Source organism: Ornithorhynchus anatinus, chromosome 16 (genome assembly GCF_004115215.2).
Source record: "Ornithorhynchus anatinus isolate Pmale09 chromosome 16, mOrnAna1.pri.v4, whole genome shotgun sequence".
Classification (NCBI taxonomy): Eukaryota; Metazoa; Chordata; class Mammalia; order Monotremata; family Ornithorhynchidae; genus Ornithorhynchus; species Ornithorhynchus anatinus.
This window is the reverse complement of record NC_041743.1, coordinates 6,514,781-6,542,371: the sequence shown is the minus strand read 5'-3', so window position 1 is coordinate 6,542,371 and position 27,591 is coordinate 6,514,781. Positions and strand designations below refer to the sequence as shown.

Sequence of the window (27,591 nt, the reverse complement as noted above, 5' to 3'; positions counted from 1 at the left end):
AAATATCGAACAAGACTATGTACTTCTCTTTACAAGACCCAACAGAACATTTTTTTAGACATTATATTGGTATGGGTTATTGTGTTTTTAAGTTTTTCATAGGCAAACATAACCAGCTAATCGTGTGGCTCATGTCTCATTTCACAAATGTTCTTTAAAAAAAAGCTTTAAGTTCATTAAACAGTGAGGAGAATTTCAGATTCTGTGAAGAGGACTTTTCTATTCTGAATTACTCCAATAGGACTCTTGGAAATTAAAGCAACACAACTCATTTGTTTTTCAATCTGCTCATTTTTTAGCCATGACCATTTCTTAGTGAGCAAACAAAAACTCATTTTGAGAGCAATTACAGGATATTGCTACACTGTAAAGGTCCTGAAGATATATTACGTGAAGTCAGTTCATCAGTGAAAGGCATTACCACATTAATTTTCACCTAGTCTATTCTCCATATTCAATAAAGATTATGGATTGTATGTTTTCTTCCTTCAGGCTTTCGTCCATTTTGCTTCTTATTTAGCACAACTATTGAAGGATGGGCAGGGTAAAGAAAAGAAGATGTAACTCACCCCAGACACTTTTGCTCCTGTTTAGAAGCCCTGATTAAAGGTTTGAAAAGGCAGGAGATCAAATTGAATGCCTTAAATGAATTTGTCGGTGGGTTTCAATCAACCACATTCATTCTGTTCCTCAGGGAATAATGCAAGGAAAGCACAATTGCTTCTCAGATAGTCCTCAGACTTACAAACCCAATTTCTGCCTAGATAATTGATTCCTAAACCAAGCTTGGGTACACTATTTTGTCAACATCATCATCATCGATAATATTCATTGAGTGTTTACTGTGCGCAGAGCACTAAAGAATCAGAAAATAAAATCTCTGCCCTCCAGCAGTTTATGGTCTAGGGGAACCACAGACATTAAAATAAATTACAGGTAAAGGAAGCAACTGAGTAAAAGGATAGGTGCAATTACAGATGAGCGAAGTAACACAGCATATGAGACATGGACATCAGTGTTTTAGGGGCTCTGGTTATTAAGTGCTACAGAAGTGACATTTGAGGGGTCAATGTAGAAAGATTAGAGTTTACTTGGAGAAGCCCTGATGGAGAAGATGTTCTCCACAGAAGGCCTCTGAAGATGAAGAGAGCTGAGGTCTATCAATCAATCAATCGACTGAATTCACCAAGCGCAGAGCACTGTACCAAGTGCTTGGGAGAGTATAACAGAGTTGGTAGACATGTTCCCTGCCCACAGTGTGTTTAGTCTAGCTTACAGTCTAGAAGGAAGTCTGCCAGATGAGAAAGAGGAGGGAGTTCCAGGCAGTGGGAAGGGAGGGAGCAAGAGGTCAGCGGTTAGAGACAGGAATGAGGCACGATGAGTAGGATAGTGAGGAACAAAGATTGCAAGTTGGAGGTTACTAGGAGAGAAGAATGGTTTGGTAGAAGGGAGAAAGGTGATTGAGTATTTGATAATTTTACCAAAATTGGTCAGAATTGTGTACTCCGATAATTAAAGATGAGTAATGCTGCTACACTGATGTATTTATACTGAGATACGAGACGTTCTGCAATAGGGTTGGAAAATGGTTGTGCCAATCCTACCTCGTGATCCAGCCTCAGAAAGAGAGAAATACCAGGGAGCAGTCCAGATGAAGTTCATGATAAACCCAATGCCCTAATAATCATAATAATGATAATAATAATGATATTCATTAAGCACATACTTTGTGTCAGGCACTCTATTAAGCACTGGGGTGAACACAAGCAGATCGGGTTGATACAGTCCCTGTCTCACAAGGGGCTCCCAGTCTTAATCCCCGATTTACAGATGAGGTACCTGAGGCCCAGAGAAGTTAAGTGACTTGCCCAAGGTCACACAGCTGACAAGCAGCAGAGCCAGGATTAGAATTTAGGTCCTTCTGACTTCCAGGCCTGTGCCCTAATCACTAAGCCAAGCTGCTTCTCCTTTTCTCATAAATGTCACAGAATTATAGCTTGAATATGAAGAAAGGTAGAGAGTCTTCCCCCCCTTCACAAAGTGAACCAAATGGCCTTTGAATTTAATTTAGAAGGAGGAAATAAGGAAAATTATGTCACTTCAACAGGAAAATAAGTCATCTGTAGTGAAAAAAACTATTTCAAGTTTCCTGGTTGAGCTTTATATCTTCAAGATTGGTGATGAAAAGATACCCAATTCCACCTACCCAACTGCTAGGTGAAATTGTGCCTGGGCTTTCCATGCTCAATCTCCAGCGTCTATCATTTCTATTGAAACTGCTCAATAAATACCAATGATTGACTGACTGATGGATTAACCTCCGGGTCCAGGATCTGAAGAAAATGGCGCAGGAAGAGTTTATCCTCCTAAATCCTTTCAGTCTTCCCAGGTAGACCCTACCTCCCCGTGGTGCTGAACATGCAAGGCGATGGCAACAGAGTACTACCAGGAGAGACAAATCAAGCAATTCTTTATTATCTCTTCTCTAGCGCAACCTACTCTTTGTACCTCCTGCCTCTCTCAAGAGCTTCATCCAACCGGAACTCCCTCTCTCTATCTGGCAGCACCAATCTCCCCATTTTCGAAACCCTCTGAAAAATCACATTTCCCCGACGAGGTCTTCCCCGAATAGCCCCTCTTTTCCTCACCCTATCTGTCCTCCCCTCTGCATCACTTAGGCATTGCATCTGTACCCTTTAAGCACTCCCCACTTCCAGGCCCACAGCACTTGATGGAAGCATCCTTAAACTATGCCACACCCCCTACCAGTAATTTATTTGCACATCTGTCTCCTCTGCTAGATATGTAAGCTCCTTGGGGACAGGGAAGATATCTCCCAACGTTCCTGTATTGAACGCTCGCAAGCACTTCGGCACAGTGCTCAGTAGGCAGTAATCATTCACTAAATACCATCCATTGATTATTTTCTGCCAGGCCTTAAAGCTTTTAATCTCCCTGCATAAGAATTCAACATAAAAACAAACATAACATGAAACTTTCTAGCTAAGGCAAATGATGAATTTATCATTTCTGTGGCAGTTTGAAGTTTCAAATTTGTCTCTCCTTAACTCGTGGGAAAAAGTTGTGGTTGCTTGAGTGAGTGATGGATCCCAATTCCCCTCATGTTCCATCATCTTAAAGAAGAAACAGAAAGTGAAATTGCTTTGTCAGATCAATAAGCTCTTCCAAATCTTATAAATTGTTTTTTCATCATAAATGCATTGCAATATGTCTAGTTTCAGGATCATTACCTTAATAGGGCCTTCCACCACTCAATTTCCTTGCATATTATGAGAAATATGTGGACACACCTCTATTTCAATAATGTTACTCATTTCTCAAGCAATCTGTAAATCAACTACCTCTCAAGACCATTCGGCTGTCAGACTGTGATGAACCAAAAATAAAACCTGATCATTGCTGAAAATAAAATATTAGAATATCAGAAAATATTAGAGGGGGTTCTATGTAAAACTGAGCAAGAAAACTGGCCATTTGACGCTGGACCAGACACTTGTTCTCTCTAGAAAATGGGGGTAATGCCCACCTCACAGGGGTGTTTGAGGCTTGGTTAATCTTTATAAAGTACTTTGAGACTCTCAGATGAAAAGCTCCATGACAGCAGAAAGTATTACTGTGGCTATTCCATTTCTCAAGCGGAGCAGCGGGGATGGCATAATGCAGCCCAACACATAACAGTACCCGTTGTTTTAATGATCCCTGAAATACTCCAGAATAACAGTTGGAGATAGGGAAAGTTTGAGCTTTTAGGCACTGTCCTCAGACTCATTTCTCCAGAAAACTGGCAATATGGCAATAACCTCAAATCAAGAGCATCAAGTAATGGGCTATCCTTACAGCCACATACTGCTATGTAGGCTTCCGGGGCAGTAATAAATGTATTCTGTGGGGGTCTTGCAAGAGGGGAGCACCTTGTTTGATATTTATGTCTATAATCCCACCTCAGGATGATTATCTGTTCATAACATCCATGAAATGTTAATCAGAGCATCTCAAAATTGAACATGCAACTACAATTCCAATTGCAAAATCCCCTGACATCCAAAAGTCTAGTATTTTTTTCAGCATTTGCTGGGTGCGTCCAAAACACGGCCTCTAGAAATGTGCCCTTTCATATAGGTGCAAGATGGAATGAACTGCATTTAGAACTGAAAGTAGACCCCTTAGCAGATTCCTGTCAGTGAAGCAGAGGGGCATGGGATAAATAAGAGGGGCTTCCTAATCCTCCCCACTAAAAGCCAGAAGGATTGACGTCATATCCGAGACGGGACTGAAAGTCAGGGAGGAGTGTTGGAAATTAGGACACAAGGAGAGAAGGAGGCAGCAAGGCCACAGCCAGAGCCGCAACTTGGCACTGTTGACAGTGATTTGTATAGTTAGGGCAATGGGAGATATCTCCAATGAACTCCCTAGGACACGGCCCCAGGCTCATTAGCGACATGAGGCCAAACGAAGCGCAGAACTCCATCAGGTGACTGCACTGTTCCGTGACTTGTCCTGCATGGTGTTCACAGTCTAAGTGGGAAAAAGAACAAGCAGGTAATACTCATTTTAGAGATGACGAAACTAAGGCATGGAGAAGTGAAGTGGCTTGCCCAAGATCACACAGCAGGCATGTGGTGGACTGAAGATAAGAACCCAAGTCTTCTAACTCTCAGTCCTAAGCACCTTCCCCTAGGCCACACTGCTTCTCAACTCCTGATTTACTTCCAAAATAAGAAATTATTTTCATCTCTATGCTTAAATTCATCATTTTGGGGAGGAGCCCTACCCACTTGAAATGGGCCCCGAAGGCGCATTTTGTTGTCTGGAAAACAATATAAACAATTCAAGATTATTTCTGCTAACAGGGGCCAGAAATACCACCCAACACACACACACAAAATTCATTTTGTCAACAGCTTCAACTTCGCCCTACCAAGTAAATAATTACATCTGCCCGTTTTTACCTGAATCTACTACCTATGTAGCCAAAGAGACCCGATTATCCAAATTATCAGAGTACCTGAATGACAGTTAGCCTATCTGTAAGCCCATCAAACGGCAGGGACTGTCCCTATCTGTTGCCGACTTGTTCATTCCAAGCGCTTAGTACAGTTCTCTGCACATAGTAAGCGCTCAATAAATACTATTGAATGAATCAATCATTGGCTTCTTAAGATAATAATCAGCATTTATTTGAAACACTGAATATTATTACTAAATGCTGCTAAACCAATCTGGATTACTAGGACTGCTCAAATGTTTTCAGGGCAAGGCAAACACATACTCATCATCAATGGTATTTACTGAGCTTTTACTGTGTGCAGAGCATATATTCATTCTTGTTTTAAAGTGAGGTCACAACGGAACTGCTAAAAGGCTCGATCTTTTGCTTCTTAATGTTGTTAGCTTTGCATCAGCACACAGAAAAAAGATGGGGGGAAAATGGTACATCTTCTGTCTTCACCAGATTAAGACTATTTTCTTTGGAAGTCAAAGGAAAATCCTTTGCCAAATGCTCATAATCTTCCAGGAAGTTTAAGTCTGTTGTAAGCTTTGATTGCTTTTGACATTTTTCCTCACACTCAATATCCTAAGTCCATAAATGAGAAATAAAAGAAATAATACGGAAACTTGGAATCTGGAACAGAATGATGGGCTTGGGTCAGTCACCTGGGGCCCCTGGAACTGAAGAGTTGTGACCATCAGATAGCCTCCAGGGAGAAAGTGGAAAGGGAGCGGTTTATAAAACAAAAGTAATATCTTAGAAATGAACAGATCCAATAAAATGCTGGGTACGCTGAACTGAAAATAGAATATGTCCCTTGGCCAGTGTTATTACTTTAAGGGTCAAAATAAAGAAAACAATATATTGCATTAAGATGTAATATGAAAGACTGGGAAGCTTCAACAATGTTGTCTTCCAGAATGCCAGTGGCCTATGAAAATAAATGTCTCTTAAAAGGTGGGTCACCCTCTCCCCAACCCCTGACCTTCACCAAAACATGCTTTATGTCCACTCCAGTAGAGCACAAGAAAGGGAGAAGAAGAGTGTTGGAATGTCATTCACCCAATATCCTTCCCATCTCATCACACAAGAGGCACCGACTGTAGGTGAAGAGAAGAGCTAGCTGAAGGAGAACCCGAAAAGAATTTACCTCTAGTCCCTTGGCTACTCATTAGGCCCCGGCAGCAGCAGGACTTTGCAGAGGGCAGGAGGGTCCCCGACAGCCCACCGGAACATTCGCCTCCACACGTGAGCCTGAAAAGCGGGGTGAGACTTCCAAACTCTGGGGTCCGGCCATCCCAAGAGCTCCAGAAGGGGGAATCCTGCAATCCCATAGATCCTGGAGAAGCAGCAATGGCTTTTAAGTTTCCTGGCTACGAAGCAAGAACTGCCCTGTCCTGGAGAGACTCCAGAACTGCCCATCCTGCAGCAAAAGGGGCTGTAATGAACCCAAATCAACCGCTTGGTTGAAATGCCAAATGCTTGCTTATGTTTTCCCCTCTCACAGTCCCTTCATAATTTGGCCAGCATATTTTCTGATTTTTTTCTGTACTTAAGGGTAAGGCCAAAAAAGTGGGGAAAAAAACCTTCAAAATTGAATAAATGGCTTGTGCATTCTGATAGGACAATGGAGGTGTATGCTAAAAGTCAACATCGAGACAATTTATTCCCATTTTTCCCACCTCGTCTAACCTAATCAACCAATAAAGTCAAAGATACCCTCCGTGGAGGATTGAACAATACACCTCAACAAATTACCTCAAGTCAAAAATTAACAGACCATAGTCCTACTAAGTACTGTTCACTGGAGCACTAAGACTAGAAGTTACCTGATTAATTCTGTTTAAACATAAATAGTGGAAAGCTATTAGCAGACGTTTGATAATCCCATCTGCTGAATGACTTTTCAAAGAAATACCTGAGGTTTAACCAATTGCTTTGTAGTTTAGGGAGGGAGCAAGAGCAAAGCATTTATAATTTAAAATATGGCATTCTAAATTGGCTGCCATCTTACATTTTTCTCTATTCTCGTTTCTCCTTCTTGGTGGTAAAAGGTCTCAAAGCCTCCCTCTCCCTCCTACTTAGATTGTGAGCCCCATGCAGGGGAGGGACTGTATCCAATTAAATTAATTTGTACTTACCCCAGTGCTTAGAACAGTGTTTGACACATAGTAAGCCCTTAACAAGTACCATTAAAAAACAACAACCCTTTATTAAGAGTGCCCTCCATTTCTGCATAAGCACAAGCTATTCCAGTAAACCTTCGTTCACTAATCTCTCTCTCTTGACTGGAAGATCACTGTGGGCAGGGAATGTCACTGTTTATTGTTGTGTTGTACTTTCCCAAGTGCTTACTACAGAGCTCTGCACACAATACGCACTCAATAAATACGACTGAATGAATAAACGAATACATTGATGTTTGCTAGACTGGTCTGCATCTGTTGCTGTTTCACGTTTGCTCACAGATATGACATCACTTGAGATGGTCTTTGGTTGTGTTTTTGAAGTACGTCTTCTATAGAGTGACTGGAAAAAAAATGGCAGTTTTTGTTTTTCTTTTAAACTCATTCACTCCCATTTCTCTCACAGTGGATCTGCCACTTCTACTATAAAAGTGCTGGGCCACCCTCAAAGGACAGGCAATCCTCTACCTGGTTACAGATTTTATAACAGATCCACCTTGTAGCTTATCCAGGAAGATTCCTTGCAGGCAGTGAAAAGCAGAGACACAAATCTGTAGTTTCCAGTCAGCTCTCTTACCTTTTTTCTTGAAGACGGTGATCATTACAGCATGTTTGAAATCCTTTACAGTGCTGTGGCATTTTCAATTCTGAGAAAGAACTCACGCAGATGTCTGAGAATTAGATCTCCTCGCTTGAAGATTTCTGGAGGAGTGTGATAAGACCCAGGGGCTCTACCACTTTTCACAACTGAATATGCAGTTGGAGAAGCAGCACTGCCTACCGGCAAGAGTGCGGGACAGAATCAGGATAAATGGGTTCTGATCCCAACTCCATCACTTGCCTGCTGTGTGACCTTGGGCAAGTCACTTAACTTCTCCATGCCTCACTTTCTTGTCCTCCTACCTCTTGGCCCGTGAGCCCCATATGGATCACACTTGGCACTGCACCTGGCACATCGTAAGATGGTAACAAATACCCGAACGATCATCATTATAATCATTACTATTCACAGTTGGAGCAAAGGCCCAAACCTTCTCATTTTAGCTGATTTTTCTGGTGAAAGACCTCTTCGGAGGTGATAGACAATTTCAGAAGGTTCCTGTGGTGTTTTTGCCAACCACAAAGTACTGGAACACAATTGGCTTACTGGCACCGGGGCGGTACTCATAGCAGTGTGTGTCTTCACCGGGCAGGATATCTGAGAAGAATGGATGACAGCATGATACCCAAAGAGCTAATGGGCAGTGAACTGAAAGCAGGACTGTGCCAGCAGGGAGGTCAGTGCCAACGTTTCGGTTTCAAATAATGTGACATAGAAGGTAACAGACAGCAGCGGACAGACCAGCCTGGCAGCTATGGGCTTGCTCTACTTGAGTGGAGGCTTTGCAAAAATTGGGATGCCATGAAACAGTTTTGCAACAGAGCCTACACGTAGGACAAAACTCTATCAGTGGAGCAATGAACATTTATGTGGCAAAGAGGTAGCGCATATTTGAGAAAGTTGTTTTTTTTTTAGGTTGGAGAGGGCCTGGAGTATACATCGTTTCTGTTAAATGTTTAAAAAGAACTATCATAGTTTAATACCTTGCATAGTCATAGACTTAAAATGAAAAATTAATCAAGTCATATCCCAAAAGGATCTGTTCTGATCATCCACCTGATCATGAAATTAATCCACATGAAGGATCCATTACAAAAGTAAGGCCGTGGGAAAAACTCACTGGTCATTGACGTGATTTCTAAACATGTTGAATAGGAGCTAGTGCAATACTGACAGTTATTAGCTGTTCAAATTGATGTTATGCTGTATAATCCAGCTAACAAACCTACTAATAAATTCGGTAAATTAATAACTCATTTTAAGAATTAGAAATTAAATTCCTTTATCCCATAAAAACACAAGTCAATTTTAAGTGATGCAAAATTACTATCACACCATATAACGTACAACAAATGTATTTTCACCATCTCTAATATTTAGTCCTCAGCATTTGCTAGTTAAATTGCGGCTGTACTGGATTACCAATTGTCTGCCTATAAAATATCACTCATTACCTACTTTTCGATGGGTAATACTCTTAGTACATATCACCTGGGCACTCTTATTCCTTCCACCATTAATTAGTTTAATGGCCCAAAGACAGAAAATTAAAACTCATTTTTCAAGTATCTCCACTTCCCAAACATTGACACTTTCTTCCCCATTAGTGAATTTCCCAAATTCTCAAAAATCATCACTTGAAAGGTGTTACATAAACATAAAACCCCTTAGTTATGACATTCTAAAATGGAAATTTGTTCCCAAAGCACTCTCCAATTGCCTGAAGCAAGTCATTATTCTCCCCATTTTACAGATGAAGGGACTGAGCAATAGAGAGGGAAAGCACTTAGCGAGAGCTCATTAGAAGTAATTGGTAGGGCCAGGCTTAGGAATCCAGAACTTTTAATTCCTAATTCTTAGCTGAGCTCACCAGAGAATGCCGCCTTAATTGGAAACTACGGCTATTTAATAGGGATAAGAAGGGGGCCAAGCATCCTGCCTGCAGGCTTCTAATCCAACCACGATTCAATCGCCATCAGTTTAAATCTTGCCATTCGAGAAAACGCTACAAGTCAGTTCAGTGAACCCAATTCCCAACTTGGAAGCCTGATGCTCTCATCAAAAACAGTGAGAATTGAGATGGAGCTTAGATTTGGCCCTATCTGCTTAACATTAATTATGTGCACACATGGTGTTCATGTTGGCTGTTTCTCCATAATGGATTTAGAAAAGCATATCACGGTTTGCCGTGATAAATTAATGTGGGTTTAGATGCAGTTCAATTAAAACTTTCCATTAATGAATACTTCTTCCATGTTCCTGGTTTACTTCTTAAAAAATTCCAAAGGGAAATTAAACAAACTAGTTAGTTAAGAATCTGCTTGGAGGCAGAAGGACGTGAACTACTGGACACTTTTCAAATGTGGAAGACACGGTCTTGAACTGGGTCATGCGGCCTGTTACAAACACCCCTATGGGCTTCCAAACCCAAGCAATCCAAACCCAAGCAATATACTGCCAACAGCAGGAAAAAGGCAAAAATAGCACTCTGTATGCCTGTCTGAAACCCAAATGTAGAGATGTAGAGATAGTTTCTCTACTAAAGGTGTGTGTGTGATTGGGTGTGATATAATAACAATAATCGTATTTCTTAAGCGCTCACTATGTGCCATGCACTGTTCTTAGCCCTGGAGTAGACACAAGGTGATCACGTTCTCCCACTTGGGGCTCACAGTCTTAATCCCCATTTTACAGATGAGGTAACTGAGCACAGAGAAGTTGTGACTTGCACAAAGTCACCCAACTGACAAGTGGTGGAGCCAGGATTAGAACCCATGACCTCTGACTGCCAAGCCTGTGCTCTTTCCACTAAGCCAAGCTGCTTCTCAGTGTATTTGGGGGGGGGGGGAAGAGTGGCTGGCATGGGGGTACTGGCCCAGAGAGATCACATGACTTCCAATGTGTGAGGCTCAACATTTATCCTTGAAAAAAACAAGCAAATACAATCCTGGAGATTTCCCTCAATACCTCTGTACCTGGAACAAATATTAAAATTTTTAATTTGTTACCATGTTGTTTAAACTACAACAGTTTAAAATCTCAATCTAAGGAACGGTAAGGGACAATTCCATAAAAATCAAGAGAAGCATTATGAAGCGTACTTTCCAAAGCAAAGAACAACATGGGTCTATATGAGGAAATTGCTATCTTTAAAAACTTCTGAAAATTCTCCCATTTCCTAGATAACTCAGACTCAAATTTTGACAGCTAAAATTAATTTTTGAGGAAAATCAAATTCCCATTTGGTTGGTTTATGGGTATAACAAAGTATCTGAAGAAAGCAATACATTGAATTTTAGTTTCAATCACAGTCGTCTTTCTGAATTTTAGTTTCAATCCCAGTCTTCTTTTACTAATGGGTTAAAATTTTTACATTTTTAAAAGTTCACACATAACTAAAATGGAAAAAATAATAGTAATAAATGAATATTCAAGTTGATGTCAAAAAACAGAAGGTAGCCTAATTGAATTATATTTATGTTTGTCTACAGGAACTACACATTATCATTTTTGGTGGCATAATATTAATCAGGCAAATTCCCATATTTGCTACATACAAATTGGGTTAGCTTCATAGATATTTTTATAATTATGCACCAAACTCTGTAAGGTAATTCCAATCAAAATGGAATATTTCCCCAAAGACAAATTCCGACCTTACCGCCCCTAAAATGCATTGCTTCTTTCTTTTCCGAAACAAACACAACACATTGCTATTATGTGGTTCTTGTTGGAGAAAGCCCTGTACGCAGATTTTTACAGAATTCTTACCTTACAAATGTACATCGAAACAAACAAAATGCCCTTTGAAACTGAGCAGCAAATATTAGGTGATGCAAAGTTGACATGATAAATGAACCTTAATTATAACTTAGCTATACATATAATACCTTTTAATTTTTAACTCCTAAGAAGAGAGCATGGATGCCTTCAATTGTCTGCATGTAAAATCAAGAGATTATCTCTTAACTTTAGTTACTATTTATTCTGTTGGAATCCCACAATGGGTAACTACTCTGAAGGCAAGGGATCCTGTATTAGCCCTTATGGGTTTTATCAGGTGTTAACAGTATATAAACTGTGAAAATTTGAATCTTTTTGAATCAAAATCAAGGTGATTACACATATTTCACAATGTGACTAGGAAAATCCAGTGTGTGATGAAAACTTGTATTCAAATACGCTGCCTTGAGTTGTGAGGAACACTATATTCAGGTGAATTTACACTCGCTTCATTCCTCAGAAGCAGCACTAAGTGAACAAAGATAGCATAGTACAGGATTCTCTGCTATTTCTACATGGTGGACATTATTCACCCCCAAACCAGTTAATAAGATACAGTTTAATAATAATTACAGTAATAGTGGACTAAATTTTCCCAGGTCATGGTGGCAAGTTTGGCACTTTGGGGTGAGCAGTGAACCTTTCAGACCACTTCAATTAATGCAATGCTACAGTGAAGGCACAAGGTGGACAGATAGCAATGCACTAAATTGTCCCCAGTGATCTGAAAGAGTTAAGTGTCTAGTTTGCTATCTCAGTTTCTGGCTTGCTACTTCGGGGGAATTCAAAGCCACTGGGAGAGTTGGGGTCAATAATTAATAAAGAAGTCCCTCCATAAAAGCAGCATTCATCGGATACATAGAATTTTATCTCTTTGCGGCATAAATACATATTCAGAACTAGTGAAGAGAAGTTAAGTACTTTGCCCTAAGCTATCAAGCATGTTAACAACAACCAATAGTCAAGGTCTCTCACTTCTGCTCTCTCCACCGATCTACAGGAGTTTTATTTGCGGGTTAAAAAAAAAAAGTTCAAAGAGGCCAATTCAAGAGAAATAATGGACATCAAAATGAATAGGACCTATTACAGAGAGAATTCCTTATCCTAGTGCCTAGGTGTGACTCTGGCCCAGGTGGCCTTGGCTTGCCCGATGAAGGCCTGGTTATTATTGAATTGAGGGAAGAAGCGGGAGATCATAATCCTGGAGGTCAGGGAAAGTTGCAGGAATAGAAAAATAGACTGGGGAATACTAACAGAAAGGAAATTATCAAGATGTTAGGGTTTCTTTGTGGGGAGTAGATAGGAAGGACATATATATTACAGGAAGTAGATGCAGTGGGGATGAAGCGGGAAGCTAATCTTCAGGTCTGAGAGCAGGGAAATCTGGCCAAGACTAACTCCTCAGGCCAAATAATGGTCTGGATGTTGAAGATTCCATTTTCTACACCAGAACTAGCAGATGTGGTTATGTGCCAGCTAAACCAAACCCCACAGGATTACCCTAATGAGTTCCCCCCATACACATAATGCATGAGAGTAAAAGAAAATGAGATGCAACAAAATTCCTAATCCTGCATAAGGAGACCTTCGTTCTAAATACACTGTAACCATGAAAGTGAAGCCAAGTCTGGTTTTGATACATAGAATACTATTTTATTCTCTTTATTTTCATCTTTCTTACATGTTTAAAAACAAACCGGGGTTCAGAACAACCTTAACAAAATAACGAGTTCATTTTAAAAGGACCGTTGAAGTCAAACCACTGGTGTGCAAACATGGTTGGCTTCCAGTTTGAAGAGTCATAGGCACATTTCATTAAATGCATTTTGGTAAAACAAGGAAATCATAGTGCAGCTGTTAACAGGACAAATGCTCCAGAACTAGTCACTTATAAAACCATCTGAGAAACTGGCAACTTGAGCCAAAAGTAAGATTTAAATGATTCTTTGCTCATATACCTACCCCAATAAACCCACCATGCTGCATCTGAACCCCTGACACAACTCTGTATTACACAAACCCATGTAGTGCACTTACAAAATAAATTTGATTAATCTCTGAATCTGAAAGCAGATCATTACAAAGGGAAATACTGAAGCTCTTACCTGTACTTGATAATTAAGTAAATTGTCTTCTCACCTCGTCCAAGAACACAGTTTTGTCTAATAAATATCTATTTAACAACTGCACAGAAAGTATTTTTCTCTTAAAGCAAGTTTTTTGTGTTTTTGTGTATTTTTTTCAATCCTGCAGACTTAAAATACCATTGATCTATTCAATGAACTATGAAAACATTAGGCACAGACCACATAATATAATTTACATTTTGTTTTAAAAAATACACTATGTGCAAGCTAGGTTTACACACAATGGACTGGCGGCTACAATAGAAAGCTATGTAGAGCCAACATAAAAGGGTTAGTATTTCATTTAAAAAGAAAAAAAAATCAGCTAGCATTAAAAGTGATGCCTCACTGCTATGTGTGTCTCTTGTATTTGCATTAGTAGTATTGGCCTTAATGAAAAAGAAACAAAGCTTTAGTACAGCAAAAAGGACATTTTGGAAACAGGGACTAATTTCAAAGGTCCCAGAAAAGAAAAGGTTCTATAAGCCACTGGAACATGTTGAATGCAATCCCCCTACCAAAGCCAGGTGGCTTTTTTTGGAAGGAAGCGATTATTGAGAATTGTGATACCCTTGTACAGTAAGTTACCTCTTCAGCTAAGACACTTCTGGACTAAGGAACCAAAGACTTCAGGGCATGAAAAATGGATAAAAATACAGCAGGTCTTGAGAGAGGGGTGGGAGGGAAGCATTTTTCTCTTTTACCTAAAAAATGAATAGCTCATTGTCTCATTTTTGTTTTCAGCAACTATTTGTGCAGCAGAGAATAGTATAAAAACCACAAGCAAAGATGTGTGTCTAATTACTCATCTAAAACATCTATTTTGTACCCTCTAAACAGATCCGTTTATAGATAGTAGCCTACTGTATTTTAAAAGTACAATTTAACGCAAAAGGACATATTCTGCCACATATATGATATGCAGCATGTCTCTTAAAGGGAAAAATATAAGATCTTCCGAGAGAGAGAGAGAAAAGGCGGGGTGGGGGGGAGGGGAGAGAGAAGGAGAGAGAGAGAGAGAAAGACACACACACACACACACACACACACACAGAGGAACCTGCTTTAATGTGCCAGTAATTTCATGCCCTGTGGAAGATTTGAGATACTGACTTTTTTTTAACTTTGCTATTTAATTGCTCTAACCCCTATGTCAATTTGAGAATTACTACGTTCACATGATAAAGATCTTGCGTGGGCATCCTCTATAGGTCCTTCACTATAGCTGCCTTTTCCATTTTAAAAAATGACCTGCAGTCCCAAATCTCGACTCATCGTCAACTATTCAAGTAAATATTTCCGTTGTGGCAAAATTTCCAGATGTATCAAATACTATTCCCCAAATCACGGTCAGACTGCACTGGGTTAACTGGGCAGCCTTCCTTAGATGGAGCAGGAATTAGCCCGTTTCCTAGGTTTAGGGTCCCGTATTTCCCGGTCCTTTAAACACATACATGACGAGCATATAGTCTCTGACAGCCTTCGGAGGCCCAGCCTGAAAACACTGTTAGAGAGACTATATATCACACAGTTGCAGAAACTATTGCTTATAGCAAGCCACGTTGTCAAGAAGGAAAGAGCGGGATTTTCCAGGACGCGCGAGCTCTCTAGAAGAAAGTATATGATGTAGGGCAGCCAGAGCATGTAGAACACACTGGTTATCCGAAACAAAACCATGGCGTAACGGCGGTCTGGGCTGTGTCCAGTCTCTCCGGCAGCATCCACCTCATGGCTAGGAAAACGGGCCCTCCGGTCATTGATCTCTTTGGTGTGCTGCCGGCAGATTTTGAAAATGTGGAAGTAAGTGAAGCAGATGACAAAGGCAGCAGGAGCGTAAAGTAAGCAGACGATAAAGCCCGTAAAGTAGGCATTGGTGAGCCAAGAGGTGGCACACCACTCAAAAATGTCACCGTGGTAACCGGGTTTCCCCCAGCCGAAAAATGAAGGCAAGAAAATTAGGCAGGAGTAGATCCAGATCAAAATAATACAAATTCTCAAGCGACAAGGCGTAACCAGTTGATTGTAGGAAAGAGGCTTGGTGATGGCAAGGTAGCGGTCCACGCTGATGCAGGCAAGACAGGCCATGGAGACACTCTTCAGCACGGAGATGATATATCCGAAAACCTGGCAAGTCAAGGATTCGTGGACACCTGTGGAATAGTGCAGCAACGACAGAGTAGGAACCAAACAGCTCACTCCAACGAAAAGGTCAGCATACGCCATGGTCTGAATGAAGTAGCTGGTGGTATAATGATGGAGAAGCGGCGCACAGTGAAAGACGAAGATCACCGTTAAATTCCCGGCGATGATTAGGAAGGTGAGCAGGACGATGATGGCTGTCTCAAGGATGCAGACATCCACGGCATTGTAGTGGCCAAATCCAAGTGGGCAGGAGTGATGCTCAGACCTATTCATAAAACTGCCACTCATGTTCAGAGTCTTCCATTCAATCCACCCAGACTCATTCATGGTTTGGAATTAGGGAAGCCTGCAGCCAGAGCTACGGCAAGCAGGTGACCTGCCCAACATCTGTTAAACTCTCCACTTTGGTGTCTCAGAATCTGTCTTGGTAGTGGCTGCCGGAGCTTCTGTCACTCACATTTGACTCTCAGAGCTGCTCGAGCCTCTTTATCAGCTTCATTGCAACAGTGACACACCTCAGCTTTGGGGAAAAATAAGTTAGGAAGCAGGTGAAAAAAGGCCTCTGATTAGCTCCCTCCTGGGCTCTCCAACCACCTTTAACAAACGGAAGGCACTTCTAGAGAAAACAGACTCTTTATCTTGCACAATGGAAGATGAAAACCAAAAAAGAAAAAAAAATTGACTGCCAAGGGGCTTAAAAAGAGGGAAAAAGAAAGCTTCTGTGAATTGTTTATTCTCCTGAGAAAGGCAGTTTCTTTGGGATAGACTAGAAAGAATGAGAAAGGGACAGAAGTCTTAATACAGATCAGGCTTCCAGGACCAGGACGATGAGAAGTGAATTAATGTTTTCGATCCACTCAAATAACGAACATCTCACAGCTTCGGCATCTGCTTTTGGTTGGAAAATCTAGAAAAAAGTTCATAGGAGCAGGCGGTGCCTTTGGGCTCTGTTCAGGGGACGATGCTGCCTTTCTCGTTGCCGTGATCCATCCGTTCGTTAAAGAGGTAAGAAAAACATTCCTGTCAAGGTTAATTCCAAGAGGTTCAGCACCACTTGAATCTGAATGTTGAACTGGATTTAGGGGGAGAAGAGGACTAAGGAATACGGCCAGGTTTCTCCTGTGGCTCTCAGAGAGGAGAATACACATCTCCAGGGAGGACGGTTCTGTACAAGGGGGTTAACACCCATGAGAAGATGAACTTGTAGAGTTTTAAGTGAATATTCAATTTCTCCCAGTTCTAGTCATTTCCAGTTACAGCGATGGCAGCACTAAAATTTAATGCTCTCTCCCACCTGGAAAAAGAAATCCTGGGCATTCAGTTTCAAGCATCGAGTACCAAAAATCATTTTCTTTTGCTGATCTGCCACCTTCCATGCCCTGTTCTGAAACAATAAAGTGCATGGCTCAATCAATGGCTTGTCTCACCTTGCAGCAACACCTGAATCCTTTCCAAAGCCCTGCACAATAATAGAAACTTCAGTCTGCATTCTGCCGGGAAGCTAACGAAATGCTGATTTGACTAGAAATGCTGCCCTTGTTTACTACTCAGTTATTTTCACTCGGCTTCATCTTCTAGTTGCTACACATTTTCCATTTTCATTAGTAATTAGCACACAAAATCACCGCTTCGACAACTAAATTTTCCAACAGTGGGAAAGAACCCCGTTTGTTACATTTGCAGTTATGAAGCAATCGTATGTTAAGAAAACAGCTCTTCTCTTTCTGTGCTCTATTTTGAGCAAATGCTCAATTAGTTCAGGGGCCATTAGAGAGGTTACTAGATAGTCTTGTTTTAAAATGCTCCCAAAACATCGAGACCCATTGAAATCCTAGAGTTTGAGACCTTGGGGATCAGGAAGGATGGAATCAGGCAGTCCAAATATAAAAGCTTCCAAGGTCATTCGGCTATTACGCTAACATTTCCTGAAAGTCCTTTCAAAAGTACTGCCTTCTCAGGGATCCTTTTGCCAGTCCTTGCTGAGGCTTCTGAAGGAATTTTATGCACTAGAAATAGAAACATTTCCTCCCATTCGGATGCAGCAGTTGGACAGAAAGCATTCTTTTTAAAGTTATTTTCTCAGCTGCATCGCCAAGTCATACGGGAGAGCTGTGCTTTTATAACATCCACAGAACAGTCCTCGATGTCCGATCCCTCTATCAGTAGCCACTTTCATCCACCACAAAATAATCACTTTTGGGATTCTCTTGTTACCGGAATAAGGCGATGCTTCTCACCTACATCCACTCTTAGCTGCTGTGCTGTGCTGCTTGATTCAAAAGTCCGATTTACTGTGATGCAGTTACAAGGATGCTGTCGCTATTCTTCACAATCGCGCTTTCAGATTTACTGCTTGCACCTGAGCCCCTGCTCCTCCTCCACCTCCTCCTCCCCCTCTGTCTCCTCCTCCTCCTCCTCCTGAGCCGATGCAGAAGAACTCACCATCAGAAAGGTGACTCGGTCCTTCTGCCCCAATCAACAGCACAGCCAATGGCTACTGCAGCTGAAACTGTCACTAGGTAACAGTTGCCAGGCACATGCAGGCTTATAGCCTTACACGGCAAGCTGCGATCAAGAATGACAAATGAAGACAATAGATCTGACCAGTCCTTATAATATATTAATAGCATTTAGGGACTTCCAGAGGTGCTCCCCTTGCAGGGTTTCACACAATTTTACACCTGCTAGAAGAACAGCGCAGGGAACACCTTTAAATCCCACAGAGAAACTACTACCCTGTCACTATAACAGATACTAGCTCAAGAAGCCAGTCAGCAGTAATCTAATCTTTATTGGCAGAAAAGTCTTATTCATTATTAAACAATTAAGTGCCAAACCTTCGTACCCCTGGCTGATGGTGCTTTTTTTCTTCTTTGAAATATTTTTGATGAAAAGGAGTTCGAATCATTTATTTTTTTGTTGGTATTTGTTAAGCGCTTACTATGTGCCAAGCACTGTTCTAAGCGCTGGGGTAGACATAGAGGAATCAGGTTGTCCCACGTGGGGCTCACAGTCTTAATCCCCATTTTACAGATGAGGGAACTGAGGCACAGAGAAGTTAAGTGACTTGCCCACAGTCACACAGCCGACAAGTGGCAGAGCTGGGATTCGAACTCATGAGCCCTGACTCCAAAGCCCGTGCTCTTTCCACTGAGCCACGCTGCTTCTTTAGTCACCCCTATCCAACTCCTAGCACTTCCCCAAACCAAATTCTGAGCTCCAATTCTGTAACTGTATATATGCGACTTTAAAGGTAAAAAGGAAATGCTCTTCACTAAATCTAAAGCCAGAAGGCCAAAATTTGTCCTCTGCATGGCTGAATATCAAACTGGTCCCCACGACAGCATAGGGATTTAAAACCCTGAAATTAACTCCCCCAAAGCAGGCACAGGGGTCAAATCGGTTTTTCACACAGACCTTGTGTTATACATAAAAACAATGAATGAGAGAGGAGGAAACTGAGGCTAAAATAGTCAATGAGGTTTAGAGACCTCAACAATTCTGCTCTATCAAGTCAAAGCTTTGAAAAAAATGCTGGAGGGAGTCGAGCGTGATTATTTTGGGGACTAAATTAGGAATGTTGATGATTACCAAATCTGCATCTCCAGCCCTGACCTCTCTCCTTCCCTGGAATCTCACATTTCCTCCTGCCTTCAAGACATGTCTACTTGGATGCCCTGCCAATGACTCATATTAAACACATCCAAAACTGAACTCATCTTCCTACCCAAACCCTGTCTTTCCCATCATTATTACAGACATCACCACCACCCTCCCTACCTCGCAAGTCCGTAACCTTGGCGTTGTCCTTGATTTGTCTCTCTCATTCCACCCACATATTCAATCTGTCACCGAATCCTGTCAGTTTTTCCTTCAGGACATTGCTAAAATCCACCCCTTCCTCTCCATCCAAACTGCTACCATGCTGATCTAAGAACTTATCGTATCCCACCTTGACTACTACATCTGCCTCCTCACTGACCTCCTGTCTCTCCCCACTCCAATCCATACTTCATTCTTCCGCACGAATCACTTACCTACAAAAATCTTCAGTTCATGTCTTCCCACTCCTCAAGAACCTCCAATTACTGCCCATCCACCTCCGCATCAAAGAGAAACTCCATACCATTGGCTTTAAAGCACTCAATTAGCTCACCCCGCCCTATCTCACCTCACTAATCTCCTACCACAGCCCAGCCTGCACACCCCACTCCTCTAGCACCAGCCCCAGCCTCATCTCCCACACCACCGACCCTTTTCCCATGTCATTCCCCTAGTCTGGAACTCCCTCCCCCTCCATTTATGCCAGACCATCACTCTCTCCATCTTCAAAGCTTGACTATCAATCAATGGTATTTATTGAGCCCTATGTGCCGAGCATGTACTAAGCGCTTGACTAGAGTGACTAGATGTGGCTTCAGCCACATCTCTTCCAAGAGGCCTTCCCCGATTGAAACCTCTTTTCTCCGACCTGCTCTCCCTTCTGCATTGTCTATGCACTTCAATCTGTGACCTTTGAACACCTGATATTTGCTCCACCCCAACCCCAAAGCACTTATACATACCTTTAAATTATATATTATAAATTATTTATTCATATTAATGTCTGTCTCCTCTCTAGACTGTAAATTTGTTACGAGAAGGGAACGTCTGCTAATTGTGTGGCATTGTACTTTTCCGAGGGCTTAATATAGTGCTCTGCACATAGTAAGCACTCAATAAATACGACTGATTGAATGATTTATAGGAATGGTTAACAGATATTTTCAACATATTTTTGGTACAGATTACCAACTGATAATTGGAAAAATTGGCAGCCAAAGTGAAGAAGACTTCAGCATTAGTGCTAAAAATGCTTCGGTTTACTAATGTCTGACCTGCTAAAGGATTTCAGCTTTGGAAATGTATCTTAAAAAACACTCCAAATCCAAAAGAAAGAGAGTGGATTCCTCTGATGGTTATCGACTCGAAGTACATGTTTTGCTGGATTCATTGTTCAACTATCCATTTCAGAAATCTTACTTAATAGTTTTAAAAAAAAAACATGACAGAAGAAAACCTTTAGAATGAATGAGAAACACAGCTCTGATTTTTTTTTTTTGATGTCCCAAAGCAAGCCTGTATAGTACCATTTTGAAACTGAACAATTTTTATTGCGGGAATATAAAAATCATTTAGTCTTTGGTTGGAGAGTACATTTTCAAGCCTGAGTTTCTAAGCAATAAGAATGTAAAACAAAATGAACTAAAGCAACTTGAATATACCCACCCTATCAAAACTCTGCAAAAATACACACTTCACTACTGAAAAGAGAAATTAAATTACACATTCCTTCAGTCAGTGGCGACAAAAGTTATTTACAGGAAATTCAACAATGGGGGGGAGGCTTCAGATTTGCATATTTAATCTAAAATAAATTATGATACGCAGAGATTTGAGCCTAAAATTAATGTTCACAGTGGAAAACAGAAAAGGAGGAAAATCCTAAATCCATGATTGTACCGACTTCTCTAGGAAAAACAAGAGGGTAGGACAGAGGCAACAGAATCCTTCAACATTACTAAGCTCCCCTAGCTCTCCCTCCTATCAAGAGATAGTTTCCAACAAGTGCGATCAGGTCACCTTCAACCCATGGCCTTTCTGATATTCCCAAACCTCATTCATTTTTTCCTTGCTTCTCCTGTCCCCGGTCTTTCTGTTCTGGAAGTGTCAGTCTTCCATTCGCACTAGAACCCCCTGAGAACAGGTTACTCTATATCTCTGTTTATTGTGGGCAGTGAACATGCCTGCCACCTCTACTGTACCATACTCTCCCAAACCCTTACTACACAGTACACAGCAAGTGCTCAGTAAATCCCATTTATTGATTGATCTTCATTTGGGGCTTGAACCTCAATCTTTTAAGCAGATTAAAGGAATACCGTGTCGTTTTTATTACAATCTCTCTTCGCCTTTGGAAAACATTGGCTAGAAAAATTACTGAAGACCGACTAGCAGACCCTGCCTATATTTCTGAGTAGGGAGAAGTACGATGCTGCTGAAGGCAAACTTATCTGAGTTGCCCTAAAAGCTGATTTGTAACAGCACAAGTGCAGCTATCGGTGAGAATGTGAACGCTGTAGTGCTCAAGTAACCCCTGAGTAGAAACTGGGAAACAAGGAACCGTGCTCAGCAAGCAGTCCAGAAGGAACAGTAGGGAAGGAAGGGGAGGTTGCAACTTGAGGAATGACTATTTTTGGCTGCCCCTCTAAAAGCACTATTTCAACCACAGGGAAACATTTAACACATGACAGAGGTGAAAGGCAGTGTTTGGGACAGGACTCCAAGATGACTGCGATTAATGTACAATGTTTTAGTTCCCTCTGAAAATCCTTTAAATAGAGCACTAGGCTGGAATTCCATCATTTTCTTGCCTTAAATAGATGGAGAGGACACTAAGCACTGATCCCTGTGAAGAGAAAGACTTACCAAATACTGAAATTCCCCAGATGAAGAGGCTGAACAATCATCACCAATCATCAAAAGACCAGAAGAAGAGGTGGCTAAAGGAACTAAATAACGAAAATGGCTTGGCCTCCCTAACACAGCTAAATCAAGGATTTCTCTGTTCATCTTGCCATCTTCCTTATCCCACGATTCCGGATATAGGCTTCATGAGTAATATTTGTGTTTTGGGGATCACAAAAAGTGTTTATTCCACTTAGTGCAGGCTGTCAGGGCACTTCTCTATGAGGAATTCAATCTTATACAAAATCCAAGTGCCAAGGTAGCAAATCAACCATCTGAGCTAATTAAACTGTTAAATGTTATTCCTTTCACATACCACCTAGAAGTTTAAAACTGTTAAAAGTCTTTCCTTACTGGACAAATGACAGCAGTTCTGTGGTAGGATATAACAAATGCTAGAGCTTATGCATTATGCTATTGTCAGTATAGCAAAACAATGAAATTTTCAGGGCCTGGGCAAATAACATATCCAGTTCTTCTGTGACTCCTACAGGGAAACATCCCTAAATCATCTGGCTGGATTTTAAGAATTAATCGTGTAATTTGGAAGAGGATTTCCAAAAGAGCAGGCTATGACCAAAGCACTCTGCCATCAAGAAGCTAAGGTCTACTGCAGTCATAAAGGGACATCGGATTTTGAGGGGCAGAGGATATGCATTCAGATGGTGGCTGCTTACACGCTGTCACGGTATGCCCGTCTCCTGGGCCTCCATCTGTACTCACAGCCACAACAGCCCCAGATACCGAAGGAGATGCTGAGAGTGAGGAAAGACTTACCTTTAAATTCCAGTTATACAACAATCTCTGGCTGCCCTAGCTAACTATGATTTTCAGACACGGGCTGCTCATGCCATTTGACCAGCTGAGTAATACCTTTGAAAGAATTGCATATCTTTTGTTAATCATGAAAGAGATATTTCCTCTACAGGAGGATGGGGCCTGGAGATAACTGACATTCCATTTCAGTGTAGCTATTTGTTAGTGGAAGAGGAAAAAGGGTTAAATTGTATAATTAGGTCAAAGAAATTGATTGTTCCTGCTGAACGAGAAGCAGCGTGGCAGAGTGGGTGCAGCACGGGCCTGGGAGTCTGAAGGACCTGGGTTCTAATCCCAGCTCCACTACTTTGCTGTGTGACACTGGACATCATTTTCATTCATTCATTCAATCGTATTTATTGAGCACCTACTGTGCGCAGAGCACTGTACTAAGCACTTGGGAGAGAACAATAGTCGTGGCGCAGTGGAAAGAGCACGGGCTTTGGAGTCAGGGCTCATGAGTTCGAATCCCAACTCTGCCACTTGTCAGCTGTGTGACTGTGGGCAAGTCACTTAACTTCTCTGTGCCTCAGTTTCCTCATCTGTAAAATGGGGATTAAGACTGTGAGCCCCACGTGGGACAACCTGATTCCCCTGTGTTTACCCCAGCGCTTAGAACAGTGCTCTGCACATAGTAAGCGCTTAACAAATACCAACATTATTATTATTATTAATAGTCACATTCCCTGCCTGCAATGAGCTTAAAGTCTTTCACTTCTTGGTACCTCAGTTACCCCATGTGTAAAATGAGGATTAAGACTGAGCCCCATGGGGAACAGGGACTATTTCCAACCTGATTAGCCTGTATCTACCCCAGTGCTTAGTACAGTGCCTGGCACCTACTAAGCGTTTAACAAATATCATAAAAAAATTATCGAGTGCCAGGATATGTGTTGTACAGAGCAGTGAACTTATATCTCTACACTCTTATATCAGTCCTCTTTCCCAGAAAAGTTTCTGGGAAACTTTGAGGTCTACCAGTTAGGAAAATACTGCTATCCACCACCCTCGTTCAGTCAGCAGTGACTGCTGCATTCTATATGTAAAAGGCTCTTAAAAACAGTTTTAAAATGGGAGAAATTTATTTTGTTCACACTATAACAAAACATAATTTCACTATCTGCATAAAAATTTGGGGGCTCTCCTTTCTTCTGAGGCTTTTGACTGTCCTCAATAATAAATGTCTCTCAAAGGGATGAAGAAGACTCTTTAACACAACTCCATAAGACATCCACCAGCAACATTTGTGCCTAAATGCAATTTCTCCACTAATTAATTGTACACTAACAAAAAGGTTCAAATCAGCCATGCCCATGAACCGTTCTCTTACTTAGACTGTGAGCCCCATGGAGGAGAGTGACTATGTCCAACCTATCTGGTATCCACCATAGTGCTTAATGCAATGCTTGACACATAGGAAGCACTTGATAAGTACTATCTGCCTGTAATGCCAGCACTCAGACTGAGTGAAAAGGCACAGAGAGAAGAGTTGAGCCCTCAAGCACCTCTTGCAAAAGTCTGTTAAAACTGTATGACAACACTTTGGCATGATCAGATTTTAACTAATAGGGTCATATTTTGAGAAAAACCTAGATTCAAATATATTTTTAATTGAAAGAGTCTTTTCTGAAAAAAAAAATAAAAGATAAATTGCTACACTTTAAAAAGCTATTGTTATGGCAACTAAAGTGCTAAAAATAATAAAGAAATATCAAAGTTGTTATAGCAACTGGAATTTTAAAAGCAGTCAAGTGTAGAATAATCAAACCTTCAGCTGGTTTGAAATATAACATCTATGACTCAATTTTCAGAAGCAAACTTGAAATGTTCTTGCCTTTATGAGATGTCTCTAGGTCTGAACTCCAAATTTTGAAAAGTTCTTTTGGATAACACAATTGAAATATTTTTTAATCAGTGTCTCTTACTGCTCACTATCCACATTTCTTTGGCAGAAGACTTCATTTGTATTGATATCTCAGCAGCTGCCAAGTTTCATGGGCTTTGGGAGTAGGATAACTTGAATTTAGTCTTGTCTCCTGCCTCCAATTTTACTGTTTTTCTTCGCTCTATTGTGAATGTTGAGGAAAAGCTGTCTACTGTTAGGACATTCTTCCCTAAATTATCCAACCTCTTCCCCTACTCATCCTCAAACATGCAAGGCTAGTCACATATATTTAATTTAACATTCTTTGGTTTCCTCCTCTTAGGTATTTCTGTCAAATAGAACTGGTGTGGGTGACTAGGATGCCTAAAGATGTACATTATTTCCTTTGCACCTTTCCACAACTCTCTGAAAATGCCCCGTCCTCTGATAAAGAACACCCTTCCTTTGGACTGACCAAACATCTTAATGCTCTTCCTCTCTATCTGAACTATTTTAATAAATCAAAAACATACCCCCAAACGGTCCTTAATTATTTCATTGTCCCTCAAGAGTTGGAGATGGTCAGGTTATGATCCTTGTCTCATTCCCCAAAGGGTTTGGGAGCTGGGAAGGTGACTGCCTTCACAGCCATCCTGCCATTCATTCATTTAATAGTATTTAATGAGGCTTACTATGTGCAGAGCACATAGAAGGAAAGAATTAGCATTTTTTTAATTTAAAATTTTAATTGATGAGGAAACTGAGGCACAGAGAAGTGTAGTGACTTACCCAAGGTCATACAGCAGGCAAGTGGCAGAGCCAGGATTAGAACCCAGGTTCTCTGATTTTTTCCACTAGGCCTTATCTTTAGACTCTAAATATAGAGTCAGATATTTCAGCTCTGGGCACAGTATGGATTTCACCCTCACACTCTAATAATGAATGGTCTTCATGCATTTCAAATGATGGGTTCACCCTATGTCACTTCATTTTGCTCCATTATAAAAATGGGACTCCAGCAGGCAGCCAAATATCTTATTTCTGAACTATAATGATCTAGTTATTGTACTGATTCAAGAGATTTTACAGGATAATTCAACTAGGTCCTGTCGAGTGAAGGGGGAGGAAAAGCCAAGAAAAGCCATGTAGGTAAGAAGCTAGTCAAATATGTCGGTCCTCAATATCAGCTGAAATGTATCCTAATTATAAGGTCCCAAAGATGAGAAAAAATAATGAGATGGGGAATTCGGTTCATTGTCCAAATGTTCATCTAGCCATGCACATGCTCTTTTGTACTTACTCAAAGGAAAATATTTATCTTCTTCTGATCTCAAATTGCTTTTAAACAAAAGCTGTTCAACTCCTTATTGTAGAAGAATTTGAACAAGTTAAATAGCTCTCTCTGTGTTACCTTGGAAATCAATAGGGATGGTTCAGGAATAAACTACAGAGCATTGACAGCTGAACTGGTTCTCTAAAGATCGGTAATCAAGACATCATTTAAGAGGTATTAAGGTAATTATCTGGCCAACTTTCCCTTCCCTGCTTCAAACTGCAAGTAAAGTGCCTATGTGTGTTTATTGGGGGTGGAGGTGGGGAGAAGTAGGGGGTAGGGAGAAGAAGGGAGATGGATGGATGGATTTGCAGAAATGCGCTGTTCTGTAATTGGGAGCTCAGTGGATGTTTAGAGATGGCCTGTTCTGTAAGTGGTGCTCTGTCCATACTTATTCCCTCATGCAGAGGGCCCTGCAGTTAACTACTAAGGATAGGGAGAGAAGCAGCGGGGCTTAGTGGAAATGGCACGGGCGTGGGAGTCAGAGGATGTGGGTTCTAATCCCGCCTGCATCACTTGTCTGCTGTGTGACCTTGGGCGAGTCACTTAACTTCTCTGTGCCTTGGTTTCCTCAACCGTAAAATGGGAACGCAGTATCTATTCGCCCTCTGACTTAAGCCCCGAGCCCCCCATGGGACAGCGACTGTGTCCGGACTGATAATCTTGTATTTACCCCAGTGCTTACAGCAGTGCTTCACACATAGTAAGCCCTTTAAAAATACCATTAAAAAAAATGAGAAAGGTCAACGAGAACAAATACCTGCCCCTGGCTTGACACTAAAGCGGATCTTGCATTGTGGGAACCCAAGGTAAGGTAATATCAAAGATGCCCCCACTATTCTGGAAGGGGCAATACTTCCCCCCTCACTTTCAACCAGCTTTCCAATTACAAACTACAGAAGGCAAGCAGCATGGCACGGAGGAAAGGGCAGGGGACTGGGAGTCAGAGAACCTGGGCTCTAATCCCGACTCTACCGCTTATCTGTTGTGTGACCTTGGGCCAGTCACTTCACTTCTCTGGGCCTCAGTTATCTCATCTGCAAAATGGGGATAAAATTGTGAGCCCTTAGTGAGACAGGGACTGTATCTCACCTGATTATCTTGTGTCACCCCCGGTGTCTGACACATAGTAAGAGCTTAACAAATGCCATAAAAAAAAAGGATCAAACCATACACTGCTTGGCCTTCCCCACACCTGTCACTATGGACTGCAGAAAGAATA

At 41.2% G+C, this 27,591-nt stretch overlaps 2 protein-coding genes across 5 annotated transcripts in view; both read right to left on the bottom strand.

Annotated features, from left to right (window-relative positions):
• The window catches only part of RABGAP1L (RAB GTPase activating protein 1 like), a 409,469-nt gene that overhangs the window by 236,810 nt on the left and 145,068 nt on the right, over positions 1–27,591 (bottom strand). The gene's annotated exons all lie outside the window — the stretch shown is intronic.
• Positions 13,210–18,236, bottom strand: GPR52 (G protein-coupled receptor 52). Its single transcript, XM_029080883.2, has one exon. It carries the CDS (start codon positions 16,174–16,176, stop codon positions 15,091–15,093), a length of 1,086 nt encoding a protein of 361 aa, XP_028936716.1. The 5' UTR covers positions 16,177–18,236; the 3' UTR covers positions 13,210–15,090.